This window comes from Cheilinus undulatus, linkage group 16 (assembly GCF_018320785.1).
Source record: "Cheilinus undulatus linkage group 16, ASM1832078v1, whole genome shotgun sequence".
NCBI classification, from domain to species: Eukaryota; Metazoa; Chordata; class Actinopteri; order Labriformes; family Labridae; genus Cheilinus; species Cheilinus undulatus.
The window spans coordinates 42,165,855-42,180,047 of NC_054880.1; the positions used below are offsets into that span (position 1 = coordinate 42,165,855).

General features: G+C 40.7%; 1 protein-coding gene across 1 annotated transcript in view; it reads left to right on the forward strand.

The window, feature by feature from the left end:
• The first annotated feature begins 1,106 nt into the window (after positions 1 to 1,106).
• angpt2b (angiopoietin 2b) overlaps positions 1,107 to 14,193 on the forward strand; it is a 59,799-nt gene continuing 46,712 nt past the window's right edge. The window contains exon 1 of the mRNA XM_041808106.1: positions 1,107 to 1,882. Coding sequence (XP_041664040.1) covers positions 1,565 to 1,882 — 318 coding nt within the window. The 5' untranslated portion in view covers positions 1,107 to 1,564. The remainder of the gene's footprint in view (positions 1,883 to 14,193) is intronic.

Consider the following 14,193-nt stretch of genomic DNA (forward strand, 5'->3'; position numbering starts at 1 on the left):
TTCAACATTAAAGAGGGTTTTTTTGTAAATTTTTATGGTCAAAAAGCCAAATTATACTGACCAAGATTTATTAATAAAATTATATATATAAAAAAAGTGTAAAAAATCCTTGGGGTGTATGCTTTTTATGAGCTGTATGAGCATGTTGATCTTCAACACTAGATATTCTCCCATGAATTTACCTTATTTATTTAGTCACTTTGATGTATAAAAGTCTATATAAATCCAGTCAATGTGGGTAAATCAGATGAAATATAAATATTTGAGTTTTCTCTGTGAATTTGGGCAGGAAGATCAAGCATTCTCTGTTAGAAAATCTGGGAAACTTGCGTTGGAAAAGCTTTGTGTCCGCTGGTATAAAAGTTTATTAAGACAATCCATCGATGTATACCAGTCTGCACAGCAGGAGTCAAGATTTTTGGGAATAATCAACCAACACTTTCATCCAAATAGTTGACCTGATTGGATATCTGTCACCATTGATATCGGCTCCAGATTTCATTGAGACACAGTCAGGGAAGGCCAAAATATGGCCCTGAAAACAAGATTATAAACCTTTTTTGTGACACCAGACACAAAGATTTAGGATGATTCAAGTCGAAGGGCTTCATCCTCTGGGGACCAAGAGTGTCAACACAACACTATGTCAGTAGTTGTTGACAGTATTTAATCTAGTTAGGATGCTCTTTCCACTTAACCATGCAATTCACATGGTAATGACTCATAAAGCTTAGTCCTCTGGGGACCATAAATGTCAACACAAAATTTCACAATACTTAGAATTTTACAGAGAGAATGACATGATACGTAGACAGCCAGACAAGAGAGAGAGAATGGGAAGGAAATATTGTCAGTGAAAGTTCCTTGTGTGCAGTATGACAGTGTGTGTATTTTTGCAACTTCCTCTTCTAACCCCTGCAGACAGCAGGGACCAGAGGAGGGAGAGAGAAAGTGAAAGAGGGAAGGCTGGTTGAGTGATTTTGTTTTAAGGAGGTGCATGAGTGTATGTGTAAAGAGGTACGCAACTCTCTCTCTCTCTCTCTCTCTCTCTCTCCTCTAGTTTAAGAGCGTTGCCACTTCAGCCGACATCCTGAAGCGGGCCGCTCTTTACTCCACTCCACTCCGACCCCTCCTCTTCCCTCTCCTCTGACCAAACATATGGAGTCCAGCAGCTTGTAACAAAGGCAGTGAGGAGGACAACTCCTAAAAAGAGAGATAAATGGTGGGAGGGAAAGTTTGCCGTTGGCTTCCTGGGCTGAGCTGCATGTGCTGGCTGAGTGTTGGTGTTACAATAGGAGGCAATCCGCTTTTCCTGAGTGTTTTCTCACATTGAACAGCGGAAGAACGAACTGGGCTGGAGAAGACTTCTGGAAGCAGCTGTAAAGAGGAGAGAAAGCCAAAAAGGGAGAAAAGACAGTGGTGAAGAAGAAGCAGGAGCAGGAGGAGTTGGACTGAGAGGCTGGAAAAGAGAAAACCAAAGAGGAGACTCACCTGAGCCACCTCTCTGCTCCGCAGGTGGAGCCCTCTCCTTCCCTCCCCTTTCCCTCCCTCCTCCCCCCCTGACATGGGCCGCCTGCTGGCCCTGACCCTCGCCTACCTGGCCTACCTGCTGGCCGTTGCGATCGCCTCGGAGCGCCAGCAGCACCACGTGCAGCACGGCCCCTGCAGCTACACCTTCATCCTCCCGGAGGTGGAGCACTGCCGCCCTTTGCAGGACTTCCAGGTCACTAACACTCTCCAGAGGGACTCGCCGCCTGAAGCTGACCAAAATACAAGCCAGTCTAAGCCGGGCAAGGGCCAGAAAGAGAGGCCTTCCTGGCAGGAGAAGAAGCTGGAGAGTTTGGAGAGTGCCATGGAGAATAACACCCAGTGGCTGCAGAAGGTGAGGCCTTTTAATTCAATCAGAAATGTCTCCTTCTCATCCTTTTTATGCCTCATATGCCTTTAGGCCTTTGTAAACAAAAAGCTACAACCCTGGCTCAAGTCAGCATGGGATATCCACAGAGTGGGGGTCTGGTTTCATGTGTTTACAGGCTGTCATTATTGATAAGTTCAGTGCTAAACTGGGATTTCCTGGATACTTGTTGTATGCGTATGTAGCTCCATGACTACGCTTGTTGTATGACTGTATGTGCCTGTATTTAAGACCGCTGGGATGCCAGAAAGTCCCGCTTGCATGCAAGTGCAGGAAGACAAGATGAAATAGGTTTGCTAATATCAGGCAGTGCCAAATATGTCTCACTCAGTTAAACCTGCTAAATTAATACTTTCACCCCCACAGGCTGCGATGTGCCGAAACTTCCCTCTTGACTCATGTTTAAGCCCCTTTAAAACACACTCTGGACCAAACTTAGCAGACATACAAATACATCTCGAAAAAAAAAATGTTTATCTGCTGGAGACACATTCCAGCATGTGCCTTCTCCAAGCTGATGGCCTTTGCAATTCCATTCAGCCTGGATTATGAGCAAAATGAAATGATGCGATTAAATGTGGCTTCACAATAGTGTTTTCCTTGCTAAGGTCATCAGGGCACAGAATCAGTGTTGGGCCATTGTATGCGACAGACTGACTGACATGCCAGCCCTCTCCACCCGTCCCTCTATTCTTGTCTGCATCACTCAGAGAATATTTATGGTATACACTAATCCTCGGGCCGATTATGAGGCTCTCTGTGGAGTGTTTAGATTGGACGACCGAGAGCAAACATGTTGATTATGTTTCAGGATTTGAAAACGGGGCATTATGAATGCCAAAGCTCTTCCCGTGCTCCTGTCACTACCCACTCTCGCTCTCCACAAAACCGTCTGCGTTTCCTCTCCCTTTCTTCCTCTGACACCCTGTTCCTCCCTATCTATCTCTGCCGCTTCTATCCGGACCATTCTGCTCCCCTGGGATGATGAATGTGCCTCATCTCACACCTTGACTTGTCGACCATCAGATCTCAAACTCTTTTCCTATCTTGCTCGTGCTCTCTCGGAAACACACATATGAAAACACACATATACACTTAAATCCCCTGTGTGCACTCTGTCTGATGCTCAGTCTATGAACTGGAGACCTCACTTCCATGGGAAGCATCCCATGAGGCCACACTGTATGTGTATGTGTGCATGAGAGACAGAGCGTGGAAGAAATAGTGAAAGAAACGCACACTGTTTCCATTATGTGTGCAGAATATAATTCATGCATACATTTTACACAGCATGTGCTAAACACAACAGCATCACATATTGCACAGATCCTCCCATTGGAATTATGAGGCTCTGTCTGTATTCTGAGCAGTTTGGAGGGATTAAGCTTTAAAGTTTTGGTTTATAAAAGAGAAAAACTGGTACGTGGTCCAGACTCTTTCATACATAAAGTTGAACCAATTCTATATGGGAAGTATTGAAAATCTATCATGTTTACAAATGCTTGATTTTTTTTGGAACAGGGTAGTCAGCTTAAAAAATATGTAAAACATGGTCTAATAGAAAGTGTCTTAATAGCCACCTTATTCTTAGCCTCCATGATACTTTACCATCTACTATCTGCCACATCTGGATTTTGCATGAAGAGAATGCTAATCCTGGTTATTGAAGTAATTAAGTGATCAAAATAAGTCATAATCTACTACACCTCAAATGTGAAAATATCAATATTCTTGGGAGGACCAACTGAAGAAACTGCATCTGATAGGTACACTTGTATATTAAGCCAACATTTAAATCAGAATCAGCTTTATATGCCAAATATGCCTATGCAACATGGAATTTTCTCTGGTAAGCCATGCTCTCAATGTAAAAAAATTTACCATTAAATGAAAAATAGAGAAAACTGGCATCAGAATGACTCTGTGACTGTTAAGTGGTCATGAGAAGGACTCTGTGACTGTTGAGTGGTCATGAGAGTGACTCTGTGACTGTTGAGTGGTCATCAGAGTGACTCTGTGACTGTTGAGTGGTCGTCAGAGTGACTCTGTGCCTGTTGAGTGGTCGTCAGAGTGACTCTGTGACTGCTGAGTGGGTATCAGAGTGACTCTGTGACTGCTGAGTGGCCGTCAGAGTGACTCTGTGACTGTTGAGTGGTCGTCAGAGTGACTCTGTGACTGTTGAGTGGTCGTCAGAGTGTCTCTGTGCCTGTTGAGTGGTCGTCAGAGTGACTCTGTGACTGTTGAGTGGTTGTCAGAGTGACTCTGTGACTGCTGAGTGGGTATCAGAGTGACTCTGTGACTGCTGAGTGGGTATCAGAGTGACTCTGTGACTGCTGAGTGGGTATCAGAGTGACTCTGTGACTGTTGAGTGGTCGTCAGAGTTACTCTGACTGTTGAGTGGGTATCAGAGTGACTCTTTGTTGAGAGGTCATCAGAGTGACTCTTTGATTGTTGAGAGGTCGTCAGAGTGACTCTGTGACTGTTGAGTGGTCGTCAGAGTGACTCTGTGACTGTTGAGTGGTCGTCAGAGTGACTCTGTGACTGTTGAGTGGGTATCAGAGTGACTCTTTGATTGTTGAGAGGTCGTCAGAGTGACTCTGTGACTGTTGAGTGGGTATCAGAGTGACTCTTTCATTGTTGAGAGGTCGTCAGAGTGACTCTGTGACTGTTGAGTGGGTATCAGAGTGACTCTTTCATTGCTGAGAGGTCATCAGAGTGACTCTGTGACTGTTGAGTGGTCATCAGAGTTACTCTTTGACTGTTGAGAGGTCATCAGAGTGACTCTGTGACTGTTGAATGGTCGTCAGAGTGACTCTGTGACTGTTGAGTGGTCCTCAGAGTAACTCTTTGATTGTTGAGTGGTCGTCAGAGTGACTCTGTGACTGCTGAGTGGTGGTCAGAGTCACAGCGGTGCAATGTTAGAGAGGTGGAGAATAACTTATTATTCAGTCCTTGTTATTTTGCTGTGAGAACACCTTAAGTATTTCATATTTTTATGGTTGATATTCATATAATACACTGGCAAATCACAGTGTTGAAAGTGAAGTTTCGGTGCGATAGAGGGGCAAAAGATGGGAGGGGTGGGGGTAAGTAACTGAGTGGAAGGAAGCAGCACATGCTGAATCATCAATCAACCACTGGAATGACTTTGGCTGTTGTGAAAAATAGCATAAAATTGTACATGCTCCAAAAAATAAGGACAAAAATTTTGGCATCAGTTTCCAACATGATTAGAATAACATGAGATCGCTTTTCTTTTATGACTCATGAAAATTTTGGCTGAACAAAACAGACTAGGTGTGCAAAGGCCATAACTCTGTGACTGTGAAGCATTCATCAGAGTGACGGCCAGGGGAAAGAAACAGTTTCTGTGTCAGGCTGTTTGGGGTGCAGTGCCCTGTAACACCTACACGAGGGGAGGAGTTTAAACAGTTTGTGAAGGGGGTGTGTGGTGTCTGCAGCCTGTGTCCAAACTGACATTGACTTACTCTTCTCTTTGGACCAGCTGAGGCTATGGCATAAGCTCACATATCGGCCCCGCCCACATGAAATCAAGCCAGGAAAGAGGTGAAAAACTTTCTAAAAGTCCAAATCCAGAATTAAGATACATGCAGATCTCACATGCAGTTTCCAAATGTTTACAGCAACCATATTCCAACATATCTAGAGTGTTAAGACTAAACTTTAGATTTCACTTTACAGGGTCTTTAAAACCTGCAATCGTTCTTCTTCCAAATGCTCTGACTTAAAGCGGTGGATGGCAGTAAACCATGCTGCTGCTGCACATGCACATTTTCATATCTGAACCATGCATGCATTCACAGACGGCTCTCATTTCCTGCCTTCTTCTCTGCTGTGACATCACAAAGAAGCGACACCTGACTGGTCCTCTTGTGGTCATGCCAACTGCTGATTGGCCTTCAGATAGAACCTCATAGAACCAAGTTAGACTGCGTCTTTTGCAGGCAGAAAGTTTTAATTCATATTAGAAATATCTAAATATACATATAACTTAATAAAAACCCACTTTGTTTAATGTTTGTTAGTTGCCAAAGAAATAGCGTTTGAATACCTGAATTTCGACTTAAATGTCAGGTAGAATCTTATAATTCCAAGAGGACGATATCTTGGGTGTATTCTGTTAAGCATGTAACAGCCATGAAGAAGATAAATCCACTACATATAGAGAAAAAAGCTCCACTGACACACATCTCGCTCTGTTGCCAAACTTCCCTTCACACAACGTCTGGTATGAGCACAACCTTTCAGCAAGTCACCCCCCTCAGGCATTAGTGATGCATAAATGATTACACTGTAGGTGGGGCTTCCACGTAAACATAGCACGGCCCGAGAGAACTCTTGAAGACATCGAAGAGTGCACGCTGACCCCAGATGGCAGAGCCCTTTCAGCACTCGGGGAAACTCATCAAGCCTATAAGAAAACGTCCGGGGAGAAATTGGTACAGGGAAGAGCTGGAGGCAAGTGTATGACGGTGTGTCTGTGAAACTTTACACGATCTCACTCAAAGCTCCCCTGAGACGGTATGAATCTTAACATGAGCCTTCCACTCAAACCCCTTGAAAGAAAACACACACCCACTCATGAAAACATAGGAGCACACACACACTAATCCAGCATGTTCCGCTGAGGAATCTCCAAGACGGCCAGAGCAACAGGACCGTTCCAGATTCCTTCTTTAGTGTTTCCAAGAAGAAACTAGTGTTTGTTGTCTTTTGTTCTCGCCCCCCCTCATGTAACCCCCCATTTAGGTCCTTTTGCCTTCTGCTGCCCTGAGGGGCTGGCAGAGGGGATGTTAGCGTGCTTTTGTTAGGACTTTTAAGAGCCTCTGTGGATTATGCTAATGCAGAAATATTGCACAGAGATCAAGGTGGCTAGGCAACCCACAGTGACCTGAGTCTTGGCCAAGTAACATTTTATTAAAGCATTACTAAAGTATGTTACACACATTATTCACAACAGTCAATTGGTTTCTAATTTCTGTCTTTTCTCTTTGTCAAATACACCCTTAACCATCCTAAAAATGCCTTAAGTGAAAAAGTCCAGCCAGAGCAGGGTTGTCAAACTCAAGGCACGGGGGCCAAATCCAGACCGTGGTACAGTTATACCCGGCCCGCTTGATCATTTTTTATCTTTATTATAACCAGCCCATCAGTATGAGTTCTGCAGAATCCATCCACAATAGAAATGTAAATTTAACTCTGATGATGTAAAATATCCTTGTTAAGTCATAAAAAATTGAAAAAGTAAAGAGTAATAATTATAAAAAAAAAAGTCAGGAATTTTGCATCTCAGAATTACGACTTAAACCTATGATTTTGGCTTTTTATTTCGTATCTTGACCTTTTTAATTTATATTTTTGACTTTTATCATATATTTCAAACTTTTGGATTCAAAATGTTAATTTTTAAATCATATCTTGACCTTTTTTAACTAAATCTTTCAAATTCAATCTCGTGTTTTGACCTTCCAACTCCTAATTTGACTTTCAGTCTCGTATTTTTACCTTTAAGACTCAAAATGCATGACTTAAACTGATATTCTGACATTTTAAACTCATGATTTTGACTTCATATATTTGCTTTTTAAATACACTTTTTTCACTTTCAATAATGTATTTTGACCTTTTCAAACACATACAGTGCTTAACAAATTTATTAGACCACCTGTCATATTTGTCTCAGAGACCATCCAGCATCATGAAGTGCTTTAATGCGGACTCTTTCATTTTCAGTCAGCTCTCCACGTTTTACCATTTTGAACAGGAATGAGGAATTTCAAACTGAATTAACCAAAATTTGAGCCGGCTCACTGGGCATCTCTGAGAAGTCAGAAATTAATCAAGCATAACATTCAACCACTAAAACTCATTTTGTTCTGTTCAGGAATGCAAGTAAATAACTATAATTTGACATATTAATTAAGAAATATTAATGTGCTTTACTATTTTTTCAGTTTTTTGTAAATCAGTAAATTTGACAATTCATGGATAACAATAATAATTATATTTTAGCATTAAAAATATCATTTGGGTTAAAGAGCTTCTACATATTGGTGTATTAACCATTGCAGAAACATAAAAATGATTTTGGTAATTACCAATGCTGTTAATTTAGGGCAGCTGTGGCATAAACCTTACTTTGGTTAGGGTTAGGGTCATCTAAAAATTTGTTAAGCACTGTACATATATTATTATTTTTTTATCTCAGAGTTTGAGCTCTAAAACTTATTTGGACTTTCTTAATCTCAAAAGGTTTTTTTTTTTGGCCCATAATTTATCACTGGTAAAAATGAGATTTTACAGTTTATGGTTGAATGTTGACCCTGTTAGGCCCTCAGGTTAGACCTAAATTCAGAATCCGGACCCTGCTGTGATAAGTTTGACACCCCTGAGCTAGAGAGTAGAATCTAATTAAACTAAACCCTAATATTACAAGAATAACATGCAACATTTGCCTTTTACAACCCAAACCTTGTGGCATTCTCCCCTGTTTACTGCTGCAGTTTAAATGAGTGACCTGGTCACTAACCTGACATGCCAGATAAACAGGTCAATACATGAGTCTTTACTATCAGTGGAGCCAGCTGGTAAATTAAAATTCTCCCGAAGATGGTTAGAAGAGGAGCAGACATCTTTTCCACCAAGAAAAGCTTTCAGTGTTTTGCTCTTCTTTCAAGAAAAAGTCCAGTTTTGATAAAACTGATGCTAATGCTGCAATCATGTTAATCTCCACCCAAGTCACCAGTGTTTACAGGCTCATTTCAGCTAAACCATGCTTGAAGCTACTGCTGCTTTCTCTTTAAACAATGCCAGTTAGTCCAGTTATCCTCTGACTGTAAACGAGTGTATCAGCTTGAAGCTTTGGAAGATAGATCTGCTTGATGACAGAGATAGAACCTGGCCAATCCACTGGCAAGGTTATTAAATACACAATTGCATCCACCTGTTGATTTGCTGATCATTTGTACTTAATTAATTTAGTCCAACTACTGATGACTTTTGACCAATGAAACACTTGTAAAGTTTTAGACAGAAGAAATGCAATGAGTGGGGCCTAAGGCCCTACTTGGTCCAGGGGCGGCCCTGCAGATGTTTTGACCCTCTTGTTGTTTGATACAAGAAGAGACACCTGTTATTCAAAGTTGAATGTCTGTTTGTATCCCAGAATGCATTGGGACTGGGCTGTGACAACCAGTGACAAGCTGTTAAGTCGTCATGTCATGCTTTGCTGAACAGCACATGTGCAAAGACATAAACTGAAGGAGAGAGCCTGAATGACTCATAACAGAGAGAAATAGACACAAGAAGGCTGTAACTGGTCCTTCAGAGTTACTGCACTTTAAATAAGGGCTTAAATTCCAACAAGCATAGTGACGTTTTTTTCAAAATGAGGATGAAGTTTTTTTTTGTCACAGAATGATTGTTTTTAATTCTTTAGTCCCATAGAGGTGGGTGACCAAGAACCTTTAGTCATAAATGTTTAGTGTGTTTCATACATGAAAATCCTCAAGTTTCAATTTCCTTTTGTCTTTACGGCCCGCTACTTTTTCAAAATTCAATTGACATTAGTATATTGGGATTAGGGCTGCATGACGGTACAGGGGTTCGCGTTGTTGCCTCACAACAAGAAGGTCCCTGGTTCGCTTCCCAGTCATGGCCTTTCTGTGTGGAGTTTGCATGTTCACGCGTGGGTTCGCCAGCTTCCGATATTCTTCCCACCACCAAAAACATGCTCATTAGGTTAATTGGTGACTCTAAAATTGGCCGTAGGTGTGAGTGTGCCTGGTTGTCTGTCTCTTTATGTCAGCCCTGCAATTGAATGGCAAAGACAGTTGGGATAGGCTCCCCCGTGACCCCGAATGGGTTAAGCTGTATAGAAAATGGATGGAAGGATGGATATTGGGGAGATGCAATGCAGCGGGGCTTAGGGCCCTACTTTGTCCAGGGGCGGCCCTGTCCATATGCAAAATGTTTTAACCCTCTGAGGATGGTGTTGTTGTATGCTACAAGAAGAGAAGTTAAATAACTTTAGAACCATGAATCACAGCCACTAACTTGTTGTTTTCCTCTGAAAGTGCACAGTTGTGCAGTGTTAATGACGCCTTTCACACCTTCATAGGTCTAACAGAACGTTTTCTAGCGAGCTTGGAACTTGGATGATTTTACACGGTCTTTACACAAGTAACACCAATATTGAACGTCATTTTTATCCATTTATAATCAAATTTTCAATCGCTCCAGGAGCTAGCAGAGTTGGCCCGTTGCTATATTACATACCAGAATGCATTGCGACGGGCTATGACAACCAATGGCTGGCTCTTCCATCATGACGTCATACTTTGTGGCACAGAGCACGCATACAGACTTAGAAACTGGGGAGGAGAGCCAGAACGACTAACAATTGGTAGAAGTAAACACAGGGAAGCTGTGATTTGTCTCTCTTTGTCTCTGCAGGCAGGAAGTACTTAAAAAAAAAAAACAACTCAAATTCCCATAAGAGCAAGGACTGTTTTTGGAAAATTATGAATATTTTGAAGACTTTTTGTCACAGTACCATTATGTTTTTTCCTTTCTAGTCTCAAAGAGATGGGGGAAGAAGTTTCTAGTTTAATCCATAAACATATTTGAGTATATATTTCAGTTTCTTTTTCTTCTTTTGTCTTTATAGTCCCATCACTTTTTTAAATTCAGTTGACATTACGGCAGCACACACATGCTTAAAGCCCAGGTTGTCCTGAAGGAAAGGATGTTTAGAGCTTGACTGTGCACCACAGGGTTGATGTTTTACAAGCTTTTTTTCAGACAAAGAGTCCTGATGAGACACAATGGTTAAAAAAACAGCTGAGAGCTCAGAGTGTTGAGTTGAAAAAGTGGTCTAGGGGTTTAATTACTCTTTTATAGTTGATTTTAGACCAGAGCTGTGACGTTGTTATCTCCTGAGGAAACTCCAAACATTTCAACAAAAACATCTCTTCACAGAGACATCTTGACATTTGAAAGAACATGATGTCGACACTTTCCACTGGGACTGGAAGTATTTCCAATAAAAACTGTGCATAGTAAGATTTAACCCAGATTAAACTGCCAGGTGTTTAAATGTTATTTCCAAATGCTTGTGCAAGTATTTGGTAGGAGGCTGCAATAAAAATAGTTGCACAGCATTTTGCATGACAGCAAGTAAGAACATTTTTTTCTTTTAAATTTAAGGAAGAAAACCTCTAAGTTAGTGTTACTCAACCAAAGAGCCAAATTGTTGAAAAATACCTTTGCAAGAGCCACAATCTTAGTGGTGAAAGGTGGCAGAAACAGGTAAAGTGGCAATTAAAATAAGTTAAAGGTGTGAAAGGTGGGCAAAAGTGGCAAAAAAGTGACAATAAAGGGTGAAAAGTGACAAAAAAGGGTGAGAAGTGGAAAAAAATGGGCTGAATGCGGATAAATGATCAAAAAGCAGCAAAAAATGGCAAAAATAAGTGAAATGAGACTAAAACAGTCAATAAGCAGCAAAAAAAGTGGGAAAAATATGCAAGAAGTGGTAAAAATGGGGGGAAAAGCGGCATTTAATGGCAAAAATGAGTGAAAACTGAGGAAAAAATGCAAAAAAAAAATGGCGAAGAATTACAAAAAGCAGGATAAAAGTGGCAAAACTGGTGGAAAAGGGCAAAATGGGTAAACATGGCAAAAAAGGGTGAGAAGTGACAAAAAAATGAGATAAAGGTGACAAAATGATCAAAAAGCGGCAAAAACATGGCAACGCTGAGTTAAAAAAAGAGACAAACAGTCAAAAAGCAACAAAAAAGGTGGGAAAAATGTGCAAGAAGTGGCAAAAATGGGGAAAAAATGGTAGGCCTATTTAATGGCAAAAACTGGTGGATAAGGGCAAAATGGGTAAACGCGGCAAAAATAGGTGAGAAGTGACCATTGGTGGACAGTAACGGAGTACATTGACTTGAGTACTGTACTTAAGCTCATTTTTTTCAGTATTTTTACTTTACTTGAGTAGGTTTTTTTTTTTTTTTTAAACTTATGACTTTCACTCCTCTACATTTCAAAGACAAATATCGTACATTATAGATTTCTAGGAAGCTTATTCCTTTTAGGTTCAGCATAGCTTTGTAGTCAGATGTTGGTGTTTTTCTTTTCTAAAATGCATTCATTCAAACAAAACTCAGCAATGGAGAAACTCAAGCTGAAAAACCAGCGCACCCATGGCCATATCTCAGCTCCATGTTTGAGATTTCAGAAATGAGGAATGATTCATATCATTACAAATGTCTCCTGTGTAAACTGTGAACAAACTACATTTCTGCATTCAAGAAAAAATAAAACAAATGACAGTAGTTGTCCTTATTGTTTTTGATTGCATTTTTACAGTGCAGTTTTTACAGGTGTTTTTATAGACTTTTTGTAGCAGAGTGGTTCTACATGTAAGTCAGTACATCTTTAGGTGGTTTCACAGAGTTACAAGGTTCTGTAAAAGCACTGAGGAAACAATACAGCTATGTACTGATATCAGAAAATGTACTTTGTACTTTTGAATACTTAGGTATTTTTAAATGCATGTACTTTTGAAAACGTAAGTATTTTTAAAAGTAAGTACTTTATTACTTTAACTTGAGTAAAATTTCGCCGAGCAACTTTACCTGTACTTGAGCAAGATTTGACCAAGAGTATAAATACTGTGACTCAAGTACTGGAGCTGAATAATTTGTCCGCCACTGGAAGTGACAAAGAATTTAGATAAATGTAGCAAAAATGATCAAAAAGAGGAAAAAACATGGCAAAAATGAGTGAAAAGAGACTAAAACAGGCAAAAAGCAGCAACAAAGGTGGGAAAATGGGTAAAAAGTGACAAAAACAAGGGGTCAAATTGAGCTTAAAGCTGTAAAAATGGATTGCAAGTGGCATAAAATAGAAAAAAGGGGAAACTTTTCAAATAAGGGCAATGGAAATATACTGACAAATACTGGTAAAGCCAGCTGTATAATTGTGGGAAAAAGATTAATGTGAGTTGCAATGGATCATTTCTGAAGTCAAAGTTTCCCTTTTTTATGGTTTTTTGGGGTGAATAATGTTTCAGATAAGGACACAAGAGAGGCACAAATCATGCAAAAGAGCCACATGTGGCTCAAGAGCCACGAGTTGACTATCACTGCTCTAAATATGTGAGAGTGCCTTTTTCTGCAGTGTAAGGGGGATTAACGTGGTGCATCATGGGAACCTAATAACTCATCTCCCTCAGAATCAAAGCGATCCTGATGCGCCTCAGTCCACCCTAGTCATTTGCCAGAACAGCCTGCAGATATGATTCCCCTCTCCTCTGTAACTGTAACCCAGAGCCAGTGTGTCCATTGGCTCGATAATTAAGATATCAAATGATTCCAGTCATTTTCTCAGCACTCATCCCTACTCTGCTCCTCTTAGACCAAAATAAAACAAAATTATACCACAGCCCAAATGTGACTTAGTGCAGAGTGTCCATCAAAGCTATTGGCATTGGAGATTGAGTGTATGAAGGTGTCAGGATTGAGCCGTATCATGGACGGCTGTAATAGGAACTCTTTGGACAGACGGCTGATAGCGGCTTCAATACATGAGGCTGATTAGGATGCAGGGATCTTTGGTTCTTCCTCTGGACATGAAGGCTTTAATCCGCCTGGTAATCTCTTCATAACCCTCGTTGTGGATGGATTTTTTTTCTGCTGTTTCAGAAGTCTTGAAGTAGCAGAATGTGAGAGATGGATTCATGGGGGCTGAAGGAGATAGATCCATCCATGAGAGAAAGAGAGAAACATTTTAATCGTCAATTTATCTTTATTCAGCCTCTCAGACTGGTATTTTTTGGACAGCGTACAAAATATGAAATGCTTTCTCCTGTTGCCATGCATTATCATAATCCCATTCCTCTCCGAATTGACATTTGTCTTGAAAAAGACAAACAATCACAGCCTTATGTGGAGTCGCTTCGATTTTTTCAGAATGGCCCCTCATTAGCCAGATCATTTTTAGTGCGTAGGCCTTATTTTCCAGTCTTTGTGTTTAACGGGCAAAGTCTGATCTCTCCCCAGTCATAAATATTATTGTTCGATATTCCACTCTGCTTTATTGCGAGGCACAGGCCATTGCCTCTTAAACGTCAAATAAAATTCCATCTTTCACGGCAGGGAAAAGCCGAATTTGTCTTCGGCATGCCGTTTGCTCGAACCGAGCACATTAATAAGAAAATCTATTTATTGGAAAGAGATGGATGCCGTTCTATT